The 27011-nt window shown below is 46.4% G+C and overlaps 1 protein-coding gene across 1 annotated transcript in view; it reads right to left on the bottom strand.

The window, feature by feature from the left end:
- Positions 1-27011, bottom strand: part of adgra1b (adhesion G protein-coupled receptor A1b) — a 1141355-nt gene that overhangs the window by 762078 nt on the left and 352266 nt on the right. Inside the window, exon 7 of the mRNA XM_085994744.1 lies at positions 8349-8562. Coding sequence (XP_085850870.1) covers positions 8349-8562 — 214 coding nt within the window. The remainder of the gene's footprint in view (positions 1-8348; positions 8563-27011) is intronic.

Raw genomic sequence — 27011 nt, 5'->3', positions numbered from 1 at the left:
CACCCCACAGTATTCCTCTAAACCAATTCAAATATTAAGAATGGATGATAGCATTGTAGAGTGAGTTCACGGATCCCACACTTCCAAAGGGTAGCAGTGCATCAAAATAGGGCTATAACACCATAAGGCCAATTCTCTGACCCATGGCCCCTTCAATTGTAACTCTCCGCTGGGACTGTGAGATTAGAGAATTTATCGTCATGTCTCAGTAAACAGTGACTACATTTAATTTGTTGCTGAAAAAAACCTTAAAAGCAGAAGTTTGTGTGAAGTGTGGAAAATAAGCCTGTGGTTAGTTACTTAACAACAAATTGACTGGTAGAGTTAACCTCTCAAACATCAAGATCCATCTGATCTATTTTACCTTGTGGCCCTCTGATTTTCTATTCTTTTACTGTGATATAAAGTACTGTAATGCTCTTATATACCGGTTTATCTTTTCTGACTTGCACCTTTATTTTCACTATCTGCAAAATGTGAAGTGGCACGACTGTCTATTCCATTTTTTATTGGCACTTTCCACATTATATGTGCTCCCATTCTGTTCTTTAATAATTTTCCTGTGCCTTTCTCCAAGTGTAATATTCCCTTTCTGTCACAATGTGCCACAGTAGCAGAGAGAGTAGGTGCCACTCGGAGGAATTGTCAAGGTTATTTGAGTTATGGGAGCTACAGATCACATTTACTTCCAAACAACAACTTACATTTATAGAGCACCTGTAATGTGGTAAAATATCCCAAGGGATAATTATGTACCAAGCAGGAACTAGAAGAGTTTAGGGGGAGGAGGACAGATAGCAACTGCATGCAAGATTGAAGAGGTAGCTTTTGAAAGGTGGGAGGGACAAACCAAGGCAGAGAGGTTTAGTGATAGAATTCCTGAGTGAAGGGTTACTGTAGCTCAAGGATCTGCCAGAAGAGCCATGGATATGGGCTAGGATGTAAGGCTGAAGGTGGTTGCAGATGTGGGGTACAGCAACACCATGGTGGGACCTATGGACAAAGATAAGGATTTTGAAATAAATGTGCTGGGATAGGATGCACAAAACATGTCAAAAAAACTTCTGATTTATTTTCCTCTACCATTGTTCCTCTGGCACTTTGTGTGCTCCTGTACATATGAATTGTACCTATGTTTCTGCTATGAATTCTTCCTCTTCTGCCATCAATGGCAGGCATGATTCAAGCATAGGAGGTTGCTCAGTGGCTTGCCTGCTTACTCATGAACTCAAATTGTAATCCTCATTTTTATGCAGCATCACATTCAGTTTACATGCAGTAGGTATACCGATATGTACCCAAGGAAAACAAAAACATAAATTGCAACCATGGTGTCTCTTTCTCTAGAAGTTGTCCTTTAAAACAAACTTCAAAAATCCACCAACTTTTAACAAATAATATAAAACACATTATCCAGTTTTATCTTGTCCCCATTAGTTTTTATGAACCTTTAATCTATAGATAGTCTGGGATGAGATATTATAATAGAATGTCAGTAGCAAGTATAGCAACAGAGTGTCCTCACACTGCCTCAGCAGAGGCTGCTCTGTAGTGAGCAATAGCAAGCCTGTAAAGTCTCTCTACCACAGGATTTTCTGCTGTTGCTTCGTCATTTACTATTTGTTATTCCCTATGTTGGGACAGCTGAAATTCCTGCTGCTCTTGTGGCTTTTGTTAGGATGTTCTGTTCCAAACAAAAGGCATCCTGCCAGGAAGAGGTATGGCTGTCAGAGGAACTGATCTGAGATATGAATGTGTAAAGCTGATGTCAAGACAAAAGGTAGATGAGGGATATGCTGCTCTAAAGGAAACAGAAAAACACCCAGTAAACTAATTTACTAACCTATAGAAATACAGGCCCCTCAATAATTTAGTACTTAATTGAATTTAATTGCTTAAAAAGGCCTTCCTTAAATGAAGAAAACATAAAACTGATCTTGCCATTATGAAACAATCTAATCTTACTTAATAATTGTAAGAATTATTACTAATTGTATCTAAGTTTTTAAACCTTACAAAACGTAGGAAGGAAAAGCATGTAATATTTGGCCTTGCCAAAATAAATAAATGACCTTTAAGGGCAGTTGTCTCTCTTGTTGGGAATCAGTAGCTGTAGCCGAAGTTCGGTAATGGGACTCTATCACCCTAAGGGTCTAGAGGTATCCCAAATGGAAGTCCCAGGGTTCAGTGGAGTCAATCGCTTCTCCTTCTAGTGTTATATCATTAGTTGACAAATCAAAAATCAAAATGGGAAGAGGGACAGGCGTAGCAATGAGTTAAATCAAGCATATTAATTGAAATGCCAGATTGAAAATACCAAACCATCCTTATATAGACTGCTCTTCTCAGATCCCAGAGTTTCCCACAGAGTGGCTGCCTCCTACTTAGCAGTATCGTCTCAGGAATAATTCAGCTATCCAAATACTGGAAGCAGCCCGATCACCCAACTGCTTGGCTGTAATATTTAAATATGGCTCCTAAAGGTCCGTCGTCCTCACCTTGAAGCTATTTCTTGAGCTTCCTAATAATCACTCACTCTCTGCCTCCTACATATTTGTTTTTATTTCTGTCTCTATAACTGTCAGTGGTATGAGTTCTCTCACCAATGGGTTGATATTTAAATTTCTATTTTTGATCGATAAAAGGCACAAAATTGCTTTATGAAGATTGCAGCTGAATTGCTTTGTTTCAGTGACAGGTTGGTACAGTGATGTGACAACCCATCAAGATATGAATCCTTCTATGATCAACATTCTATTTATAAAGCATTTTAGGGGGCATTGTTATGAGTCTGCACGTCTAGCAACAAGCCTCACCCACCAGCAGCACATATTGGAAACTTGTGCCAATCTTCCCATGATTTTCCGACCTTTTGGTTACATGCCCAAATTTCCGATATACACTGCCAGTAGCAGAGGCTTCCCATCAGAAGGATGGACTCATAAAATGATTGTTTTGTGTCTACATAAAGAACATTACTTGGTACGTTATATAAAATAGACATTGATATGAACAGGATATTTGATAGAATCACCGCTAACTAAAGCATCCGCAGCATCAAATGAATTTAAATAGAAAGCAAACTGACTGCCAAATGATGAAAACACCTCCCAGATAAACATGTCAATCATCACTGAGCTAGCAAAGTGCTTTTGCACGATTAAATATAATTTACTCTGGAAGCTTGTTCCTCCCAGTGTGAATAGACTTTCTAAATATTGATTGCATAAAAATGTATTTCTGCTCACACAGCCACTTGGAATTTAAACCGGAAAAAGTGGGATCCTACTCTCAGGTCAGATTATCAACAAACACAAAGCAGCCAGCATGAGACAGAGGCGGATGACATCTGTGCTTTGCACCTTTTAACTACTGTAGCTCAGATATTAAACTGAATCTGTATGCTAACCCTTTTCACATACAATAATTGCTTTATTTACTCATTTTGTAATGAGATCATATCAGTTTATTCTATTGCATTAGCTCAAAAATTTCACAGCAGGAAACAGACTGCAACTGTGTTTTAATAATATATTGACAGCCATACTGTGCTGCTTTTCAGCCACACATCTGTTACCTGATGTGGCGCTCTTCTGGTGTTATCTACAATGTGTATTTATTTGGTGAGGGGGAGGGAGAAAAAGAGACTTTGTACCTCTGCTAGAAATGGTCTAGGATTCAGATCTTTGAAATTGAATTGTATTATTCCATGTTCCAAATACCATAATGGCTAAAGTAAAGGTCACAGAAACACTCACTTGCTCACTCTAATTAATTGCCTTGGAATGTGACCTTGACATTTATTCAACATGCACAAATTCTCAATTGGTCTGAAATTCTGCACATACAAGGGGCTGCATTGAGGAGTGTTTGTTTTAGAAGCCATTGTTTTTGGTCCCCACCACAGACTCCATTCCCTAGCCACTGACTCCATCCCTCTTCCTAACATCTGTCTGAGGCTGAACCACACTGTTCACAACCTTGGTGTCATATTTAGCATAACAGAGACTGCCTACTTCCATCTCCGTAACATCGCCCGTCTCCGCCCTTGCCTCACCTCATCCGCTGCTGAAACCCTCATCCATGCCTTTGTTACCTTCAGACTTGACTATTCCAACGCACTCCTGGCTGGCCTCCCACATTCCACCCTACGTAAACTTGAGGTCACCCAAAACTCGGCTGCCCATCTCCTAACTCGCACCAAGTCCCGTTCGCCCATCTCCCCTTTGCTCGATGACCTACATTGGCTCCCGGTTAAGCAGTGCCTCGATTTCAAAATTCTCATCCTTGTTTTCAAATCCCTCCATGGCCTTGCCCCTTCCTATCTCTGTAACCTCCTTCAGCCCCACAACACCCCCCCCCACCCCCATGAGATATCTCCGCTCCTCTAATTTTGCCCCCTTGAGCATCCCTGATTATAATCGCTGAACCATTGGTGGCGATGCCTTCTGTTGTCTAGACCCTAAGCTCTGGAATGCCCTGCCTAAACCTCTCTGCCTCTCTACCTCTCCTTCCTCCTTTAAGACGCTCCTTAAAACCTACCTCACCTGCTCTAATATATCCTTATGTGGCTCGTGTCAAATTTTTTGTCTTAAAATACTCCTGTGCGGTGCTTTGGGACGTTTTACTATGTTAAAGGCGCTATATAAATACAAGTTGTTGTTGTTTGCTTAAGGTATGCTCCTGAAGCAGCAGGTTACAAATATACACCATTGTTAAGCCACCAAACTGGCCACTGAAAACTCTCACTATAGCAGACACGATACCATTGCAGCATAAAGTTTTGCAGTGGGGTCTTTACTTTTTCTAACACCAAACACAACATCGTGTCAGCAATCACTGCACTTTCTATGCTTCTGTGTTCAAGCATGACAACAATGTCCCAAAGTGTAGATTTCGCAAAGCCCACCTCAGTAAATATTAATAGAAAAGTCTTCTGAAGCAACAGCTGTGTGAGATGAAGATGATAAAGCTAATTGTGAAGGACTTCTCAAGCAAACTTACGCAGAGAATTACAAATGGCTGCCAGTTTGTTGAGGTAAAAAAAAACTTAAAGGTTTGGACAAAATTATTTCCAGCAATTAACCAACAGTTTATAATTTGACTGATAGCAAGCATACAAAACATCGGCTTTTAAAAAAAAAACTGAAAATAAAACAAGCTTCAAATCAAGACAGAAGCAAACCCTGGCTGCCTCAAGCCTGCAGTCTTTAGTGCTTCACTGACTTTAAAGCTTAGCCAAAGCTTTGAAGCTTCATACAACCCAGTTTTACTTGCCTTGGTACCGGTGCCTATTGCCCATGACTCCCAGCCTGCATCCGTCAATCACTTGATACACTGCTCACCCTCTTCAACCCTCAATTCATGATTCGCAAATGCCATTTTTGATCTAAAATGCCTAAAACCTCAAAGCTTCACTGTCCCACAAGGATGAGCCTTTGAAGTCTCAATGCTTTGCTACAGCCCAACTCCAAATTATATGTTGTTACATTAAAACATCAGCTTTCAAATGCCAGTGTCTGTGCACACCTACAAGTCACATAGTAACTTTGCCTCGAGTTCTTTAGAAAAATGTGCAAGCATGCATGCATTCACTTTTTAGTTAAGACAGAATTATAACAGCACTGTAATTAGCTGGGGAAAATTAATAGCAGAAGCTTTGAATCTATCAGGCAGCTGTCAATCTAAGTAAAATGTACGCCTACGGTTTTGTTCGAGACACTCATGCAACATTCCTAACTGTGCTAGATCCATGTAAGTTCCATTTTATTTCATCTATCATTTCAAGAACACTGCACGCTCCATACTTTTCTACAGAAATTTACATTACCCAATTTCCCCCCCATTTACCTGAACCCAGTATGGCCACTTATACATGTTATAGCTCAGTTACTGCAAGAGGGAATGATTAGATTATTGAAATGCACAAATCCCAGCAGCAACACTGCTCCATCCTGATCCACACAGTTACAGTGCCATTCTTACTGTGAGAAAAACAAGTTATCTTATCAACCAGTCTGACACGAACTGTGTTGAAACTCCCTGCATGCATGGGTAGAGGGTCAAAGTGTCCGTTAGCAGCAGGACTAGAGCCTGCAATCATTGTGGTGCCAAACTGGTATCCATGCTAAACTGCTCTTTTCTCCTGTTTGATATTCCTGTCAGCTCAACCTTTTCATAGAAAACGTGAAGAATTATCAATTTCCCACTCCAACTGTGAATTAAAGCAATGTTCATTTCAAGCAAACTACAATGCTGCTAATGCTGACATTAAATAAGAGCTAAGAGCACAAACGCCCACCTGAAGTGCTTCAATAGGAAATGCCATTACCCAGAAAATAATAAACCAGTAGCACTTCAAGGAGAGAGAGATTGGGAAATTTATAACTAACACTTACGCTATGATTAATATCATTTGAAACATGAAGAAGCTTTAACTATCAGAAGACTGGCAAGCATTTGATTTCAATTTAATTTGCTGTCTTTTTGACAAAAAACATTTTTTTGCTCTAAAATTTGGATGGTTCAACATGTTGCCATGTTCATAGTTGGTGTCAATACCATTCCCTCTCCAAATAACCAAGTAAATAATTGCAAACTTGGTCTCTGGAAGAAGCCCAAGTGTGAATTTCAGGTGGGTCTTCTTGGTGCTGTGGTCTGGTACATTCAGGCCACCATGAATGTGCAATTTTAATTGAAGAGTACAAAACTAAGGTTTCCATATAAAGAATAACATAATCCAGCTGAGTGGTGAGAGTGAATTTAGCTTGGGAATGGGGATACCTGCATCATTCATGGTCCAATGCAATAGTAACTAATTAACATAGAAACATAGAAGATAGGAGCAGGAGTAGGCCATTCGGCCCTTCGAGCCTGCTCTGCCATTCAATGAGATCATGGCTGATCATTCAAATTCAGTACCCTGTCCCTGCCTTCTCCCCATATCCCTTGATCCCTTTAGCCTTAAGAAATATATCCAACTCTTTCTTGAATATATTTAATGAACTGGCCTCCACCGCCCTCTGTGGTAGCGAATTCCACAGGTTCACCACTCTCTGGGTGAAGAAATTCCCCCTCATTTCAGTCCTAAATGGCTTACCCCTTATCCTTAGACTATGACCCCTGGTTCTGGACTCCCCGGACACCATAAACATCCTTCCTGCATCTAGTCTGTCCAGGCCTGACAGAATTTTATAGGTTTCGATGAGGTCCCCTCTCAATCTTCTAAACTCCAGTGAGTATAAGCCCAATCGACACAATCTCTCCTCATACGTCATTCCTGCCATCCCAGGTATCAGCCTGGTGAATCTTCGCTGCACTCCTTCCATGGCAAGAACGTCCTTCCTCAGGTAAGGCGACCAAAACTGCACACAATGCTCAAGGTGTGGTCTCACCAAGGCCCTGTACAACTGTAGCAAGACATCCTTGTTCCTGTACTCGAACCCTCTTGCTACGAAGGCCAACATACCATTTGCCTTCTTAACCGCCTGCTGCACCTGCATGCTTACCTTCAGCGATTGGTGCACAAGAACACCCAGGTCTCTTTGCACTTCCCCTTCTCCCAATCTATTGCCATTCAAATAATAATCTGCCTTCCTGTTTTTGTTTTTGTTACTTTGTAGCTGAGAACATATATTTTGTGCAGCAGATAAACTCTAAATTGCTCTGCATTGTTGCATACTACAAATGATGTGTTGCAGAGTGTACAGCACTGGGCTGTTTGTGTCGTTTGTAATGCCGTATGTAGCAAACGTTTAACAGAATTAGCATATTAGCACAACACACTTGGCTGGGATCATGATGGCCATCCGACAGATTGGTGCTTATTGCATAAATGTATCATGTATTTAATTTACATATTTGCTTTGTACCAATGGATAAATCTTCAAACTTAAAAGATACGAGAGTAAAAAAATAACAATCGCAAGGCTCATTTGCACCATCTTTGCGAGTTAATAATAATAATAATGATATTGAAATTTGGGTCCTAAATTCTTTTGCTGACCCAGTACGCAAACCCGAGAGTGATGAGTGATGCTAAAATGTTTATAGTTTCTGTAATTATTTTTCTCTCCAGAAGGTGGCACTCGCTCCTGAGGACAATACAACGGTGTGCAATACTCTTCTGACTTCAGCCATTAATTTGTTTATGTTCCAGCCCAGTGCTGTACACTCTGCAACACATCATTTGTAGTATGCAACAATGCAGAGCAATTTAGAGTTTATCTGCTGCACAAAATATATGTTCTCAGCTACAATGTAACAAAAACATTAACAAACAAACTAGAATGATTAAATAACAAACAGTTCAATTATACTTCAATAGCCAGCACAAAGGATGTACATACCTGGATATTAAACAACAGTCGTGAATCATAATTGGTTCTACAAATATTTCATTATCTTCATCTGTTACCATTATTTTCCCACTATGGCGCCATTGGATTTGTGTTGTTTTATCCACATATGTTGCAGTGCACAGAAACGGCAAACGATCACCGTGGAATACTACTTGCCGGCGGGATGGGATCATCTGAAACAAAGGCAGCTCCAGAGGACCATCTGAAAATTAATAATTGTAAATAAACACATTGAGCAACTCTTTGATAAGCAAAACATTGGTTTCAGGTAATCAATATCAGCATAAAAAAGATACAATTATGTAGAAATCATAATGGCCCGGATTTTGCAGTGGTAATGACGGCGAAGTGTCAGCGTTCGCCATCATTACACCTTTAAAACTGATTAACTCCCTCGAGCTGGCAATCAGTGAAATCAGTTGAACTGACGAAATCTTAAGCTTTTCCTCTGTAATAATGGGGTTAAACACCTCATAAAAAGTTAAGCCTTGTTGGAATAGGTGTATTGACTGCTGAACAACCATTTAAGCCCTGAAAAACACATTTTATATTTGTGGAATGTCAAATTTCTCCATTATTGTAGAAAATTACCAGATTTTTAAAATACTAAAAATATATATTTAAATTTTTTTTTTTAAAGTTTGTTTCAGATATTTAAGCTTTTACCTTAACCCCATGTGTATGTTCCAATCTTGATTTCGCTTTCTGTAAAATGTTTGAAACATGAATTGAATCAGTGCTTTTTATTTCCTGGTTTGCTGTCTGTGAGAATTGTTCAATGTGATTGGCTGCTTAGACAGCTTGATGACATTGCTGCTGCTCTGTGCTGGGGATCCCCTTTTGACAGTGCTGCAATCAATTTAACGGCAAGAAAGCTCAGGTTTTCGCCACAGAGATCGCAAGATCTTTGTGGGCAGCTTTCTTCAAGGTCAGCGGAGAGCGCCATCGTTTTGTCACTGACTGCAAATTCCAGGTCAATATACTTTCTTAATGTTTCTTCACAATATTCATGGAAGTAGTTCACAATTGTTAGTTCTAATCCAAGTTATAGTATGTTAAATATACCATTTCCTAATTCCGACAGGCTTTACTTCTTCTAGGTATATATTTACATGTTAAATTCCCTGTATTGATATATCCCAATCAAAAAACCTTTGGATCTTTGCTTAACCAACAGTGGCTTGTATCATTCACCATTTTCTCATCAGATACCCGAAAGCATTCTTGTTTAATTTTACCTGTGCTCCCTCTGTAAAATGTATTCATTCATGGGCTGTGGGCATTGCTGGCAAGGCCAGCATTTATTGCGTATCCCAAATTGCCCTTGAGAAGGTGGTGGTGCCACCTTCTTGAACTGCTTCAGTCCATGCGGTGAAGGTACACCCACAGTGCTGTTAAGGAGGGAGTTCCAATATATTGACCCAGCGACGATGAAGACTCGCCGATATGTTTCCAAGTCAGGATGGTGTGTGTTGTGTTTTGAGTTTTGCTTCCATTAAGTTTGTCCCAGTTCCCAGGTGTTACCTGAAGGGGGTGCTGGGGGGCTCGGTTTTACTTTGTCTTTCACTTTCAGTTTGGAGTTCTGCATGCAGACAATGTGCTGTAATGTCCACCCATTTACTCAGTAAATAGTAAAAGGTACATTCCGTCTCCTCTATTCATTACTGTTCGATCAAGATGCAATACTGGCGACGAGGCGGCTGTTGAACTCTCTAGAAGGACGGAGATAGACATGCGAACCTACAGCCGTGATATTGGAAATTGCGACAAGCGGGCCACTCAGCTAGCAACATCAACGGCATTTTGATAGTTGGCTAGCTGCGACGTAGACGGCGGACAGAGTATTGTGCGGGCCAGGCAACTACAGTGAGTGTAGCTACCGTAACTCTGGCCGGAGGAGAAAAATAATTTTTTAAAAAAGAAAAAAGTCCGTGTATCTTAAAGGGACAGTGCACATTAAAACTATGACGACCTTGGGACGTATTGAAGAGTTCTCTGGGGATAAGGACAGTTCATGGGAGGAATACGCAGAAAGACTGGGGTGTTTCTTTGAGGCCAATAATATTGACAAAGAAGAGAAGAAGCACTCAGTGTTACTAAGTGTATGCGGAGCTGCTACTTACTCCGTCCTGCGTTCATTGGTGGCTCCTCGTAAACCTAGTGAGGTGGATTATGCTGATTTGATTGAGAAGCTGCAGAAACATTTTAACCCAAAACCCTGAGAGATTGTGCAGCGTTTCCATTTTCACAATTGTAAACAACAGCCTGGACAATCTATTTCAAGTTACATTGCCGAGTTGAGGAAACGCTCATTACATTGTAATTTTGGTGACCAGTTAGACAATATGCTCCGTGATCGGATTGTGTGTGGAGTGCTGGACTCAGCATTGCAGAGACAGCAGTTAGCAGAGAAGGCCCTGACGTGCCGACTGGCCGAGGAGAAGGCTTTAGCAGCAGAGGCTGCATCGATGAACACACGTATGCTCTGTACAGAGGCAGCACCATCTCAGGCCGCCGAGGAGGTGCACAAGACCACACACGCAGCTGCTGCTGTGAGAGACATGGAGGCAACTAAAGAGACAGGAAGAAAATGTTTCCGCTGTGGGGCTCTCCATGGTTCCATTACATGCAAATTTGTGTCAGCGGTATGTCATTTCTGTAAGAAAAGAGGACACATAGCTCGTGTCTGCATGAAAAAAGCTCAGGCTGCTGCAGCAGAGCCAACACAAGCATCGCAGACACACACCCTGACACTGGAGGACAACGATGGGTACACAGTGTATACCACGTAAGCTAAGCAGCTACCCCACAGACGGTGGGGATACACGGCAAATGTGATCATGAATGGGGCACCACTCTGCATGGAGGTGGAGTCAGGCTCAGCGTGTTCATTGATAAGTGAAGAGACTTACAATAGGCTGTGGCCAAGTGAACCCCCGGCGACGGCTCAGGTCAGTGGCGTGCTACGGCAGTGGTCCCAAGCTCAACTCCAGGTGCTGGGTATGATTCATGTGGAAGTTAAGTATCAGGCAGTCAAGGACACACTTCCACTTTATGTGGTGGCGGGGCAGGGCACAAGCCTGCTGGGCAGAGATTGGCTTGAGCCCCTCAGTATTGAAGTGACAGGAGTACACACGGTGCAGCGACAGCCCATAATTCCTATGTTGGAGAACTATGAAGAGGTTTTTGGTGAGTTCGGGGCCTGTCGGGGACCGCCAGTCTCAATCGAAGTGGACCCAGGGGTAGCGCCTAAGTTCTTCAAGGCACAACCAGTTCCTTTTGCGTTGCGCAAGAAGGTGGATGAGGCCCTGGATAAGCTGGTGAACCAAGGGGTTCTCTTGCCAGTGAAGAACTCCCGTTGGGCCACCCCTATCATGCCCATTGCAAAGAAGGATGGGGGCCTGCGAATCTGTGGAGATTACAGATGTACGGTTAATACTGCTGTGTTACCAGATGTGTATCTCTTACCAACAGTTACAGAGCTGTTTTCAACACTGGCTGGAGGCACTCTGTTCACCAAGCTGGATCTCAAGCAAGCATACCAGCAACTGGTCCTGGATGAAGAGTCAGCCGAGCTGTTGACAATCAACACCCACAGAGGACTTTTCCGAGCCACAAGGCTGCAGTTTAGGGTGTCTATGGCTGTGGCAATCTTTCAGAGGTTCATGGACACCCTGTTGGCTGGTGTTCCGGGAGTTCAGCCTTACTTGGATGACATACTGATTACAGGCAAGACACAGGAAGCCCATGATGAGCGGTTGCAGGAAGTACTACGCCGGCTGGCTGAGGTAGGACTACGCCTTCAGAAGGAGGAATGTGTGTTCGCTGCCAATGGGGTGGAGTTCTTGGGATTCCGAGTGGACAAAGATGGTGTGCATCCGACTACGGAGAAGGTGGAGGCTATCAGGAGCGCTCCCACCCTCAAGAACAAGACCGAACTGCAGGCATTCCTTGGACTGTTAAACTTCTACAGTTGTTTTCTCAAGGGCAAAGCCACAATCTTAGAGCCACTGCACAGGCTGTTAGACCAAGCAACAGTGTGGAACTGGACCTCAGCTCATGAAACAGCCTACAGACAGGCAAAGGAACTGCTACAAGCAGATAAGGTTCTGGCACACTATGATGAAAACAAGCCATTGGTGTTGGTGTGTGATGCCTCACCATACGGGCTGGGAGCTCTGTTGGGTCACATAGAGCCAGATGGCCGGGAAGCGCCTATCAGTTTTGCCTCAAGAACACTCTCAACAACAGAACGTAATTACGCCCAGATTGACAAGGAGGCCCTAGCCATCATATTTGGGGTAAAGAAGTTCAGCCAGTACCTGTTAGGGAGACAGTTCGTCATCTACACAGACCACAAGCCACTCTTGGGGCTCCTGCATCACTCCAAGCCCATGCCGCAGATCATATCACCGCGTATGCTTCGGTGGAGTCTGATGTTGGGGGCCTACAGTTGTGAACTTTGCTACAGGCCTGGGAAGATGCTGGCTAATGCTGATGCCCTGAGTCGCTTGCCTTTGAACTGGCCGATGGCTGAGACGCCACCACCCCTGGAGGTGCTGCTACTGGAGGAGGTTCCGGAGGCCCCACTCCATGCCCAGAGGATTGGCAGCCTCACACAGAAAGATCCAGTCTTATCACGGGTGCTATGCTGGCTGCTGCATGGCTGGCCCTCCGAGGTCCAGGAGGAGCATTTCAAGCCCTTCGTTCAGAGGCGCCATGAAATGTCTGCACACAAGAACTGCGTGCTCTGGGGAAGCCGTGTGGTGGTTCCTGCCGCCGCAAGAGAGGAGGTGCTGAAAATGCTGCATGACTCACACCCTGGGATTGTGCTCATGAAGGCGTTGGCGAGAAGCTACGTCTGGTGGCCGGGGTTGGACCGAGACGTGGAGGAGGTGGTAAAGAGCTGTGGGACATGTCAGCTGACTCGCCATAGCCCATCCAAGGCTCCCCTTCACCCCTGGGAGTGGACCACTCGTAAATGGTCAAGACTCCACATTGACTTTGCAGGGCCATTTCAGGGGAAGGTCTTTTTGATAGTGGTGGATTCTCATTCGAAATGGCTGGAGGTGGCTATCATGAGCTCCATGACATCCAGTGCAGTGATCAACGCGTTGCGTTTGCTGTTTGCCACACATGGGGTCCCCGACGTGCTGGTTTCGGACAATGGAGCAGCCTTCACGTCAGCGGAGTTCAAGGCTTTTGCAGGCAGAAATTGGATCCGCCACGTGACCACAGTGCCCTATCACCCCTCCTCTAACGGGCAGACAGAGAGGATGGTGCAAACCACAAAAGAGGCACTGGTGAGGATATCGGTGGGGGACTGGCAAACCAGATTGGCCAGGTTCCTGTTATCACAGCATACCACACCAAACTCAGCAACGGGGAAGAGTCCTGCCGAGATGCTGATGGGTCGCCGGCTGGCGACTGCACTGGACCGGCTACACCCGGACTACAGGGATGAGAGGCACACAAAGCAAGAAGAGCTGGCTAAGAAGCACCAGGGCACCGCCAGGCAGTTCGAGCCGTCAGAGACTGTGTTTGCCCGTTGCTATGCAGGAGGAGACAAATGGATGCCTGCCGTGGTGGAGCAGGCCATGGGTCCCCTGTCGTACAGCGTCCGTATACCTGATGGCCAGCTACACAGACGCCACGTAGACCAGCTACGGGGTCGTACTCCGGTGAGAGTAACAGAGACGTCACAGGCTAGGCCATTGTCTCCGCCACCTCTGCCAGGCAGTGACGGCCTGCTTCCTGCAACAACAACGGAAGCCACATCGACAGAAGGTGTCACGGAGTCATCAGCCACGGAGGAAGGTTTTCCTGCGGCTAGCAGTGGCACCCCGACTATGCCTGTCCAGCGGCGCTCAAGTTGGGTTAGATTCCGTCCCAGATGCCTGGAGGGCTAAGGGGTTTAATCTGGGGGAAAGGAGTGTTGTGTTTTGAGTTTTGCTTCAATTAAGTTTGTCCCAGTTCCCGGGTGTTACCTGAAGGGGGTGCTGGGGGGCTCGGTTTTACTTTGTCTTTCACTTTCAGTTTGGAGTTCTGCATGCAGACAATGTGCTGTAATGTCCACCCATTTACTCAGTAAATAGTAAAAGGTACATTCCGTCTCCTCTATTCATTACTGTTCGGTCAAGATGCAATAGTGTGTGACTTGGAGAGGAACTTGAAGGTGGTGATATTCCCATGAGCCTGCTGCCCTTGTCCTTCTAGAGTGGTAGAGATCACGGGATTGAGAGGTGCTGTTGAAGAAGCCCTGGTGAGTTGCTGCAGTGCATCTTGTAGATGGTACACACTGCAGCCAAGGTACGCCAGTGGTGGAGGGAGTGAATGTTCAAGGTGGTGGATGGGGTGCCAATCAAGTGGGCTGCTTTGTCTAGGATGGTGTCGAGCTTCTCGAGTGTTGTTGGAGCTGCACTCATCCAGGCAAGTGGAGAGTATTCCATCACACTCCTGACTTGTGCCTTGTAGATGGTGGAAAGGCTTTGCGGAGTAAGGAGGTGAGACACTTGCTGCAGAATACCCAGCCTCTGACCTGCTCTTATAGCCACATTATTTATGCGGCTGGTCCAGTTAAGATTCTGGTGAATGGTAACCCCCAGGATGTTGATGGTGGGGGATTCAGTGACGGTAATTCCGTTGAACATCAAGGGGTGGTTAGATTCTCACTTGTTGGAGATAGTCGTTGCCTGGCACTTGAGTGGCGCGAATGTTACTTGCCACTTATCAGCCCAAGCCTGAATGTTGTCCAGGTCTTGCTGCATACGGGCATGGACTGCTTCATTATCTGAGGAGTTGCGAATGGTACTGAACACTGTGCAGTCATCAGTGAACATCCCCACTTCTGACCTTATGATGGAGGGAAGGTCATTGATGATGCAGCTGAAGATGGTTGGGCCTAGGACACTGCCCTGAGGAACTCCTGCAGCGATGTCCTGGGGCTGAGATGATTAACCTCCAACAAACACAACCATCTTCCTTTGTGCTAGGTATGACTCCAGCCAGTGGAGAGTCTTCCCCTCTGATTCCCACTGAATTCAATTTTACTAGGGCTCCTTGATGCCACACTGGGTCAAATGCTGCCTTGATGTCAAGGGCAGTCACTCTCGCCTCACCTCTGGAATTCAGCTCTTTTATCCATGTTTGGACTGAGGCTGTAATGAGGTCTGGAGCAGAGTGATCCTGGCGGAACCCAGACTGAGCATCGGTGAGCAGGTTATTGGTGAGTGCCGCTTCTCCTGCTTTTAAAGTGATTGGCAAAAGAACCAAAGGCAACGTAAGAAAAAACTTTTTTACACAGCAAGTGGTTAAGATCTGGAATGCACTGCCTGAAAGGGTGGTGGAGGCAGATTCAATCATGGCTTTCAAAAGGGAGTTGGATAAGTATTTGAAAGAAAAACATTTTCAGGGCTACGGGGAAAGAGCGGGGGAGTGGGACCAGCTGAAGTGCACTTGCAGAGAGTCGGCACGGGCTCAACGGGCTGAATGGCCTTCTTCCATGCTGTAACCGTTCTATGATTCTATGATAGCACTGTCGATGCCACCTTCCATCATGTTGCTGATGATTAACAGTAGACTGATGGGGCAGCAATTAGCCGGATTGGATTTGTCCTGCTTTTTGTGGACAGGACATACCTGGGCAGTTTTCCACATTATCGGGTGTTGTAGCTGTACTGGAACAGCTTGGCTAGAGGCGCGGCTAGTTCTGGAGCACAAGTCTTCAGCACGACAGCCGGGATGTTGTTGGGGCCCATAGCCTTTGCTGCATCCGGTGCGCTCAGCCGTTTCTTGATGTCACGTGGAAGGAATCAAATTGGCTGAAGACTGGCTTCTGTGATGGTGCGGACGTCAGGAGTTGGTTGAGAACAATTCAGCCTTGTTTTTTGCACTCACCTGCTGGGCTCCACCATCGTTGAGGATGCGGATGCTCACAGAGCCTCCTCCTCCCATTAGTTATTTAATTGTCCACCACCATTCATGACTGGATGTGGCAGGACTGCAGAGCGTTGATCTGATCCATTGGTTGTGGGATCGCTTGGTTCCAACTATAGCATGCTGTTTCCACTGTTTAGCATGCATGTAGTCCTGTGTTGCAACTTCACCAGGTTGACACCTTATTTTCAGGAACACCTAGTGCTGGTCTTGGCATGCTCTTCTCTCTCTCCCAACTGTATACCACTGTGCCGCCACCTCTGGTGGGTCTGTCCTGCCGGTGGGACTGGACATACCCAGGGATGGTGATGGAGGCGTCTTCATTGAACCAGAGTTGTTCGTCTGGCTTGATGGTAATGGTAGAGGGAGAGATATGCCGGGCTATGAGGTTGCAGATTGTGATGGAATACAATTCTGCTGCTGCTGATGGCCCACAGCACCTCATGGATACCGAGTTTTGAGCTGCTAGATCTGTTCGGAATCTATTAGATATATTTCTTAAGGCTAAAGGGATCAAGGGATATGGGGAGAAAGCAGGGACAGGGTACTGAATTTGGATGATCAGCCATGATCTCATTAAATGGCGGAACAGGCTCGAGGGGCCGAATGGCCTACTCCTGCTCCTATCTTCTATGTTTCTATGTTTCTATTCAGCACACTGGTAGTGTCACACAACACGATGGAGGATGTCCTCACTTTGAAAACGGGGCTTCGTCTCCACAAAGACTGTGCGGTGGTCACTCCTACCAATACTGTCATGGACAGATGCATCTGCGACAGGTAGATCGGTGAGGACAAGGTCAAGTAGGTTTTTCCCTCATGTTGGTTCTCTCACCACCTGCCGCAAGCCTAGTGTGGTAGCTATATCCTTCAGGACCTGGCCAGCTCAGTAAGTAGTGGTGCTACCAAGCCACTTTTGGTGATGGACATTTGAAGTACCCCAACCAGAGTACATTCTGTGCCTTTGCTACCCTCAGTGCTTCTTCCAAGTGGTGTTCAACATGGAGAATTACTGATGCATCAGCTGAGAGAGGGCGGTAGGTGGTAATCAACAGGAGGTTTCCTTGCCCATGTTTGACCTGATGCCATGAGAATTCATGGGGTCCAGAATCAATGTTGAAGACTCCCAGGGCTACTCTCTCCCAACTGTATACCACGGTGCCGCCACATCTGGTGGGTCTGTCCTGCCTATGGGACTAGACATACCCAGGGATGGTGATGGAGGAGTCTGTGTCGTTGGCTCATAGGTAAGATTCTGTGAGTATGACTATGTCAGGCTGTTGCATGACCAGTCTGTGGTACAGCGCTCCCAATTTTGGCACATGTCCCCAGATGTTAGTAAGGAGGAAGACACAGGATTATTAGGTTATGGGTGATGCATATGGTGAGAAACATGTCATCGAGATACCTGAAAGTCTGTACAGTTGAATAGGGGTAACACACATATTAATAGCCAGGCACTCTGGAACTTTTACTCAAATGTCAACAAGTTTATACATCTACTTCCATCTGAGGAACTGTAGTGTATGTACCCGTCTACCTTTAAGAGAACAATTGTATGTAACCGTCCACCTTTAAGAGAACTACCTTAGATGTTGCACTACTTTGTTGGCTTCTGTATACTGTAATACCGACGGTGATCACACCGGTATATAAGTGCTGTGTCAGGATTTATTGGGCAGATTCGCCCTGACCTTCGAATAGTAAAGTCCTGTTTTAAGTTACTCTGGTAGTCTGTGTATTAATTAACTAAACAACCCACAGACTTTACAGTGGCGACGAGTCCGATCGTACCCTGCGGCAACAATACTTCCGAAGCAGTTAACGAGCGTCGAGAAGAGGCAACCGCCCTCGTCATTCTGCTGGGAGAAAACTCGAGTCTGCAGAGCTGGAAAGGAGGAAGAATTCAGAGACAAAGACTTCCATCAGCAACAGGCACTGACTGTCCCTTCTGCCACGGTGAGGAGTGAGCCGATCAGCACGAGAAGCAAGCCGGCCACGGTGACTGTGAGTAAGGGAAAAGTAAAAAGAATAACTGGAGGATAAGGGCGGTGCACTCGACCACGGTCGAGGGGGAAAGGAGCCGGACAGAAATCGGGCCCAGAGGCACTGAGACTGGGGCAGCGTGGAGCAAGGAAGCCGCAGTACAGACAGGCTGGGGACGCAACGGCATCGTGAGACAGCTAGACCGCGACCGGCGAAAAAGGCCGGGCAGCGACCGAAGCCACGAAGCGCTGCGACCGGGAGCATAGGCGCGGGAAGATATAAAAACTCAGCCGCAGCCGGGGAGGGAAGCACCGGACTGCGGGAGGGCTGGGAGGCGCGATTGGGAGCCGAGCAAGCGGGAGAGGCAGAGCCGACCAAGGGAGACTGAGCGAGAGCCAGTCCAGCGGCTGAAACTGTTCGCCGTCAACGGGGTGTACCCAGCGCCGGTAGAGCCGAGTGAGCGGGAGAGAGACAGAGCCCGAGCAAGGGGAACTGAGCGAGAGCCAGCCCAGCCCAGCGGCTGAAACTGTTCGCCGTCAACGGGGTGTACCCAGCGCCAGTTACCCTGCCGAGAAAAGGGAAAGCACTGAAGCCGACGCGCAGGCTGTGAACCTGAAAGCCAGCGGCCGTCGCCCGTGGGGAAAGTGTACCCCTCCCGCCAGGGGAAGAAACGCGGGAAGCCGCCATTAGGCGGAGAAGAAGACAGAAGCGGGGAACCGCCATTGAAGTGGGCGGGGAGAGAAGATAAGCGCGGGAAACCGCCATTTTCGCGGGAACCGCCATCTTGAAGAAAAAAAAAGAAAATTTAAAGAAATAATCCGTGGTGTTATCAGGAAGAGAGGAAGATGCCTAAGCGTGGTAACATCAACGATTTTAATTCCGAGGTAGAAGACTGGGCCACGTATGTGGAACGCATTGAGATCTATGGTGAGGCCAATAAAATAGAAGATGACGACAAAGCTATAACCTTGCTAAACTCGATGGGCGCGAAGACATACGGGCTCTTGAAGCATCTACTAGCACCAGCTAAACCGGCGGATCAGACTTTCGATGATATTGTTGCTGTCCTGAAGGATCATTTTAACCCCACACCACTGATGTTAGTGGAACGATCCAAATTTTACGCGAGAACGCAACGGAAAGAGGAAAGCAACGCGGAGTACCTGATTGAACTGCGTAGGCTAGCGAAACACTGTCAGTTTAGGGAAAATCTGGCAGAGGCACTCAGAGACAAATTCGTGTGCGGAATGTCGCAGGAAGAAACACAAAAACGACTGCTCGAAGAGAACGATCTTACACTTGATAAGGCTGTCCTTATTGCTGCATCGAATGAAGCCGCAGCGAAAGGAACAGCGGAAATGCAGCTAAAGGCAGCGGCACTCAGTGTGCAGCAAATTACTTCAGGTACAACAAAATGCTATCGTTGTGGGAAGACAACACACGACCAGAACCAATGCTGGTTTAAAAACCAGGAATGTAGGAAATGTGGCAAGCTCGGTCACATAGCTAAGGTATGCCGGTCAGGAAAGAAGACCAACAATAATGAGTCACCACAAAAGAGGTACAGAAAGGTACATGAGGTGACTAGGAAGAGTCCGGAAGAACAGAATTCGGACTCACACTCCAACTGCAAGGAACTGGATAGTCTGAGAATTCACAATGTGAGTAATGAAGCTGACCGACAAGCTATCTGGATCACACTACAGATTGGAAAAGCCCAAGTGAAAATGGAAGTGGACACCGGATCGGCGTTGACGGTCATGAATAAGCATGATTATAAAAAGTTATTCAAGCATATTCCCCTACGGGATACGGAACTAGTATTGCAGACATACACGGGGCACAAAGTATACCCCATCGGAAAGATAGAAGTTAAGGTGAGATACAAGGACAAAGGTCACCAAAGGATGGACCTGTATGTGTTGCCTGAGGGAGGTCCACCACTTCTGGGACGGGAGTGGATCAGGAAAATAAAGATAGACTGGCATTCACTAAACACCATGACGGTAGATTCCGGAAAGGAAGATGTCAAACCTGAACGGTTGTCCAGAATATTGGACGAAGCTAAAGAGGTATTCCAGCAAGGACTGGGAACACTGCGAGGAATTAAAGCAAAGGTTAAGATTGCAGAACGTGCAAGCCCAAAATTTTTCAAAGCCAGATCGGTACCTTACGCGATACGACCTGCTGTGGAGGCAGAACTGGAAGAACTTGAACGATCAGGGGTACTGTCAAAAGTGGACTGGAGTGAGTGGGCCACGCCCATTGTTCCCGTCATGAAGTCTTCACCAAGTAACAAGCCAGGGGGACCGGGGAAGGTCCGCATCTGTGGAGACTTCAAGATCACAGTGAATCCGGTGCTTCACACGGTACAATACCCGCTTCCGCGGATTGAAGATATCTTTGCTTCGTTGGCTGGAGGGAAACACTTCACCAAGATAGACCTGGCAGGCATACTTACAAATGGAAGTCGAGGAAGAGTCGCGTCAGTACCTTACCATCAACACACACAGAGGCTTGTATCGTTATAATAGACTGGTTTTTGGGGTAGCTTCGGCTCCAGCAATTTGGCAGAGGGCCATGGAGCAGGTATTACAAGGAATTCCAAGCACGCAGTGTTACTTAGACAATATCCTGATTACGGGAGAAGACGAGGAAGAACACCTCACAAATTTGAAACTGGTGCTCACTAGGTTGAAGGAATATGGCCTTCGAGTTAATCGCAAGAAATGTGAGTTCTTCCAAAACCGGATCTCGTACTGCGGTCATGTCATTGACCGAGAGGGGCTGCACAAGTCACCTGACAAGATAGAAGCTGTCGTGAAGGCCCCCGCTCCGGAAAACGTATCACAGTTAAGATCATTCTTGGGGTTGATTAATTATTATCACAAGTTTCTGCCGAATCTATCCACGGTGCTGCATCCGCTGAATGCTCTGTTGCGGAAAGAAGTACCATGGAAGTGGAGTGAGGAATGTAAAAAGGCCTTTCGCAGAAGCAAGGCGTTGATTACCTCTGAAGAAGTGTTGGCTCATTTCAACCCAACGTTACCTCTTCGTCTAGCTTGTGATGCTTCCCCCTATGGAATTGGAGCAGTGCTTTCACACAAGTTACCAAATGGCTTGGAAAGGCCAGTGGCATTCGCGTCCCGATCATTGACCTCCGCGGAGCGAAATTATGCTCAAATAGATAGGGAGGCCCTCAGCCTTGTGTGGGGCGTAAAGAAATTCAATCATTACCTGCAGGGCAAGAAGTTCACATTACTGACAGACCACCAGCCGTTGGTGTCCATATTCAACCCTAACAAGGCCGTTTCCACCATGACAGCGCAAAGGTTACAGAGGTGGTCCGTGTTACTTGGGGCACACCAATATGACATCGAATACAAAAGGTCCAAACAGCATGGAAATGCTGATGGGTTATCACGCTTGCCATTGCCGATAGTAGAAGAAGCGACTACAGTGGACCCGGTAGAGATGTTCCACTCATCCATAGTGGAATGTCTACCAGTAACAAATTCGATGATCAAAAACGAAACAAGAAATGACCCGACTCTCTCACGAGTCTATGATTTAACGGTGGAGGGATGGCCAGCACAGGGCGAACCAACGCTGCCAGCATTTTCGCAGAGAAAAGAACAGCTGTCAGTGTGTCGAGGAACCCTGATGTGTGGATCTAGAGTGGTGATTCCACCCAAACTTCAACAGAAGGTGTTAAAGGAGCTGCACGAGGGACATCTGGGTGGAGTGAAAATGAAGAACCTAGCAAGAGCGTTCGTGTGGTGGCCAGGCATTGATGGGGACATCGAAGAAATCACTAAGAGCTGTCTAGGATGCCAGAAGGTCCAAAACGCGCCACCACAGGCTCCTCTGCATCCATGGGAGTGGCCCTCATCTCCTTGGCAAAGGGTACACATCGACTTTGCTGGTCCATTTATGGACTCAATGTTTCTAATAGCGGTGGATGCACACTCCAAGTGGCCGGAGGTAATAAAGATGTCCACCACCACCACGGAAAAAACCATCACAGTGTTAAGGACCATGTTTGCTAGGAATGGGCTGCCGGAACAGATCTGTTCTGATAATGGACTGCAATTTGTGTCCGAAGAATTCAAGAAATTCTTAAAGAGCAATGGGGTTAAGCACTACACGTCAGCCCCATACCATCCCGCCTCCAATGGATTGGCTGAAAGGTTTGTCCAGACCTTCAAGAAGGCCATAAAGGCCATGGGTAATGAAGCCATTAACTTACAACATAAGGTGGATAGCTTCTTGTTGGCGTACAGGAATGCAACACATGCGGTCACAAATCAAACTTCCGCCATGATGTTTTTTAATAGACGACTAAGATGCCGGCTGGATTTGCTTAAGCCAAACGTCAGAAGGGACGTAGAGAACCGGCAATTCCAGGGCATGAATGAAAGGCCAACTAGATCTTTTCAGATAGGTCAACAAGTTTTGGCCCGGGACTACCGTACCGAGAAATGGCAGCCTGGAACTATTGGAAAAAGGCTAGGGCCGTTGATGTATACGGTGGACATTGGGGACAGTATAATAAGGCGCCATGTTGACCAGATCATAGGGTCAGCCACAAATGGCCAACCTACTCCACCACCTTACACGGTTAATGTTGAGACAGAGATACCCAGAACACCTACCTCCGATCTGGTAATACTGGAATCAGATGAACCTGACACTGTCCTTCAAGCCGAATCGACCTTGCCAGAAGCACCTACTACCCCGCCGGGAGTTACGACACCACCGAGGCGTTATCCGGACAGAGTCCGGAAACCTCCAGAGAGACTGAATCTGTGAACTGTCTTGCATAAAGTTGTATATATGTTATAATGTATGTTTAATGGGGAATCAGTATGTTGTAAGCTAAAAAAGGAGGATTGTAGTGTATGTACCCGTCTACCTTTAAGAGAACTATTGTATGTAACCGTCCACCTTTAAGAGAACTACTTTAGGTGTTGCACTACTTTGTTGGCTTCTGTATACTGTAATACCGACGGTGACCACACCGGTATATAAGTGCTGTGTCAGGATTTATTGGGCAGATTCGCCCTGACCTTCGAATAGTAAAGTCCTGTTTTAAGTTACTCTGGTAGTCTGTGTATTAATTAACTAAACAACCCACAGACTTTACAGGAACTATATACAATTTTAAAGCAACAATATTTGCACTTTCAACAGTTTCCTTTATTCTCTCTTTCTATCTGTTTTCTCCACTCCCTTCCTCCTCTCCTGAATACACTGACTCCTTTCTCTTGTGAAGTTTGACAGACACCAGTGCCCTCTGGGAATACACTCAAATGGCCATTCTTTATTCAATGAGCTTAGACAGAGAGCGACGACAGGCTCTTCAACCGCGGTCAAGCTCTTTCCAACATACAGGAAACTCTCGTTTAAATGGCACCTAAATATCCGGAATTCTCTATTAACCGGCAAAATTCATACTCCGAAAACAACACCTCAATAACTGGAAATGTTGCCGAGTCCGAGTCTCCAGCGGTGGCCGAGTTAGTCAGTGGGGGTAGTTCTCCAAACTGCCACTACTTGGCTTCTTGGCGCTGTCAGAAGTCCGAACACCTCAATAACAGAAGTCTGGCTCTCCCGTGCTGCCGGTAGTCTCTTCCGATCCGCCATTTTTCTGTGTGTCTCCTGCGCTGCTGGTAGTCTCTTCCGATCCGCCATTTTTCTGTGTGTTTCTCCATCTTTATCGTGAATTATCTCCCCCATCTTGCATTATGGAATTCCCAAAAGTTGGTCCAAGCAAAAGGAAGAGAGTGGTGTTAACTTTAAAACAGAAAATTGAGATATGCCAATGACTAGAAAGGGGAGAGAAGCGTATCAACATTATGAATGAATTCAAAATCGGTTCGTCAACAATCTACGACATCAAATTGCAGAAGGATAAGCTGCTCAAGTTTTATTCAAGCTTGGAGACATCTAAGAGTGTAGAGAAACGGCGTACGCTTCGTAAGCCTAAGCTTGAAGAGCTGGATACTGTGCTTTATGAGTGGTTTTCTCTTAAGCGTTCAGAGGGTGTTCTACTTTCCGGACCCATGTTAATCGAGAAAGCGAAGGGTTTCTACGTAAAGATGGAGCTCACTGACAAGTGTGCTTTCTCCGAGGGATGGTTAACGTGCTTCAAGTTACGGCACGAGATACGACGACTCAATATTTCCGGGGAGAAGAAATCAGCTGATCACGACGCCGCAGAAGAATACTGCGATTATTTCAATCGGATTGTGCAGCAACATGATTTGTCGCCAGCACAGATATACAATGCCGATGAAACTGGCTTATTTTGGAGGTTTTTGCCAGAATCAACGCTTGCTGGGGCTAGTGAGGCTAATGCTTCAGGTTACAAGAAAAATAAAGATTGTGTAACCGTGCTAACATGTGCGAACGCTGCTGGATCACACCGGGTTAAACTTCTTGTTACTGGGAAGTATAAAAATCCCCGTGCACTTAAAAATGTGAGGCACTTACCTGTTGAGTACAAAGCTCAAAGAAATGCTTGGACGGATAAGGAAATCTTTTCATATTGGTTCCATCATATTTTTGTTCCATCTGTGAGGGAACATTTCCTTAAAATAGGGAAACCTGAAGATAGCAAATACATTTTATTGCTTGATAATTGTAGAGCCCATCCACATTAATCGAAGTTGGTTTTGGGAAAAATTTTCACCATTTATTTGCCACCAAAAGTAACTTCTCTCATACAACCCATGGACCAAGGCATTATCCAAAATCTCAAGTGTCATTACAAGAAAGACTTCCTACATAAACTGATAAACCAAGATGACAATATTCACGCATTTCAGAAGGAATACAATCTTAAAGATGCCGGGGGAGAAATTCGGTTGCTAGCGCCAGCGATTAGCACCTAAAGAGGCCGAGAATTGGGGCGTTACCCAAATTTCGGGCGGGCGCAGTGAACCCAGCGCCTCTCGCCATATTGAGTGGTATTTTAGCGCCGGCGCTAAGTCTTAGCGCCCGCGCCCAGGCGCAGGCAGATCATGGTGTCATTTCAGTGTGCAACGCCTTCTTGGCACCCAGGACTGGAAATTCAGTGGCGCCCCCCTCTGTTCCGCCCGGCGCTAATAAGGACAGCTTCCAGGAACGTTCCTCAGTGGCTGTCGGGCTTAGGGGGGCACTATTTAAAGGGCACTGCACTGGTATAAAAGTGGCAGCCATTTTGGGAGCACAACTTATTTGTGATTTACACAGATTGGAACAGTTGAACTCTGAGCCATTTCACTACTGACCCAGCACTGCCAGAGGACCTTCAGCCTTCATACCATCATCCTGCTGCTGGTGAGCGCTTACACCCTTTTTAATTTCTGCTGACCTATTGTTATGGGGGCTGCTTTGGAGGGGAACGTCCTGTTGCTCGACCATCTTGAAAGGGCACAGGGACGGAGGGAGAGGGGGCCAGGAATGGCCAGACGGAGGAGGGCCAACAGACGTCGCCACACCAGACCTTACGCTGCCAGGGTATTCAGGCAGCAGTTCTCTTACCTCAACATGTCAGAGGGGCAGTGTGTTAGGAGGCTGCGATTCCGAAAGGAGGTGGTGACTGAGCTGTGCCACCTGCTTCAGGAAGATCTGCAGCCGCAGATAAGGTGCAGGACCTCTCTGTCGGTGGCTGTGAAGATAACAGTGGCATTGAATTTCTATGCGACCGGCTCCTTCCAGTCAGCAACTGGGGACATTGCCAACATATCCCAGTTTGCGGCGTCAGTACATCTCCTTCAATGTGACACCGGAGAAGCAGCGGGAGCACGCAGAGGGCTTCGCGGCAATAGCGGACTTCCCCATGGTGCAGGGCACCATTGACTGCACGCACGTGGCTTTGCGGGCATCTGTACAGAATCCTGAGGAGTTGCGCAACCGCAAGGGGTTCCACTCCTTGAATGTGCAGCTGGTCTGTGACCACCGACAGCTGATCCTGGCGGTCAATGCACAGTTCCCAGGCAGCAGCCATGACGCTTTCATCCTGCGCCAGACTTCAGTCGCTGACCTTTGAGGCCCCGGCTCACCCAGAAGGCTGGCTTCTCGGCGACAAGGGCTATCCACTGTGCCCATGGCTGATGACCCCGCTCCGTACGCCCAGCACCCCTGCAGAAGAGCACTACAACGTCAGCCATCAGGCGATGAGGAACATTGTGGAGCACACAATCGGCGTGCTGAAGCAGCGGTTCCGCTGTTTGGACCATTCGGGAGGAGCCTTGCAGTACTCACCAGAGAGTCTCCCACTTTGTCGTTGTCTGCTGCATGCTCCATAACCTCGTCGCCCTGCGCACCCAGCCAATGCCAGTAGACATTGAAGGACCAGCAGAGGAGGAGGAGGAGCAGGAGGAGGAGGAGGAGGAGGACCAAGATGGGAGGGTCCGAGAAAGTGGAAGGGCCGTCCGTCTGAGGCTGATAAGGAGTCGGTTCTAGGCCCCTCTCACGGACTGCTTGGTGCCATTGGAAGACCACGAATGGAACCATTTGGATAACCCAAAGCCTATGAAGGCCACAATGATTGTAAATAGCAGACATGGCCAATGACATTAAAATTCTTTGTTTATTTTGAAAACTGTGCTTCCTTCCAACATGACAAAGCAATGGCAACTGAAAGCTTAACTAACAAACTAACACATAGAAGATAGGAGCAGGAGTAGGCCATTCGGCCCTTCGAGCCTGCTAAGTGACTCGCACACCCGGGAGACTATCCAA

This window comes from Somniosus microcephalus, chromosome 8 (assembly GCF_052327205.1).
Source record: "Somniosus microcephalus isolate GS21.2 chromosome 8, FLI_Smic_1.0, whole genome shotgun sequence".
NCBI lineage: Eukaryota > Metazoa > Chordata > Chondrichthyes > Squaliformes > Somniosidae > Somniosus > Somniosus microcephalus.
The sequence above is the reverse complement of the archived record's forward strand: the minus strand, read 5'-3'. Positions and strand labels throughout refer to the sequence as shown.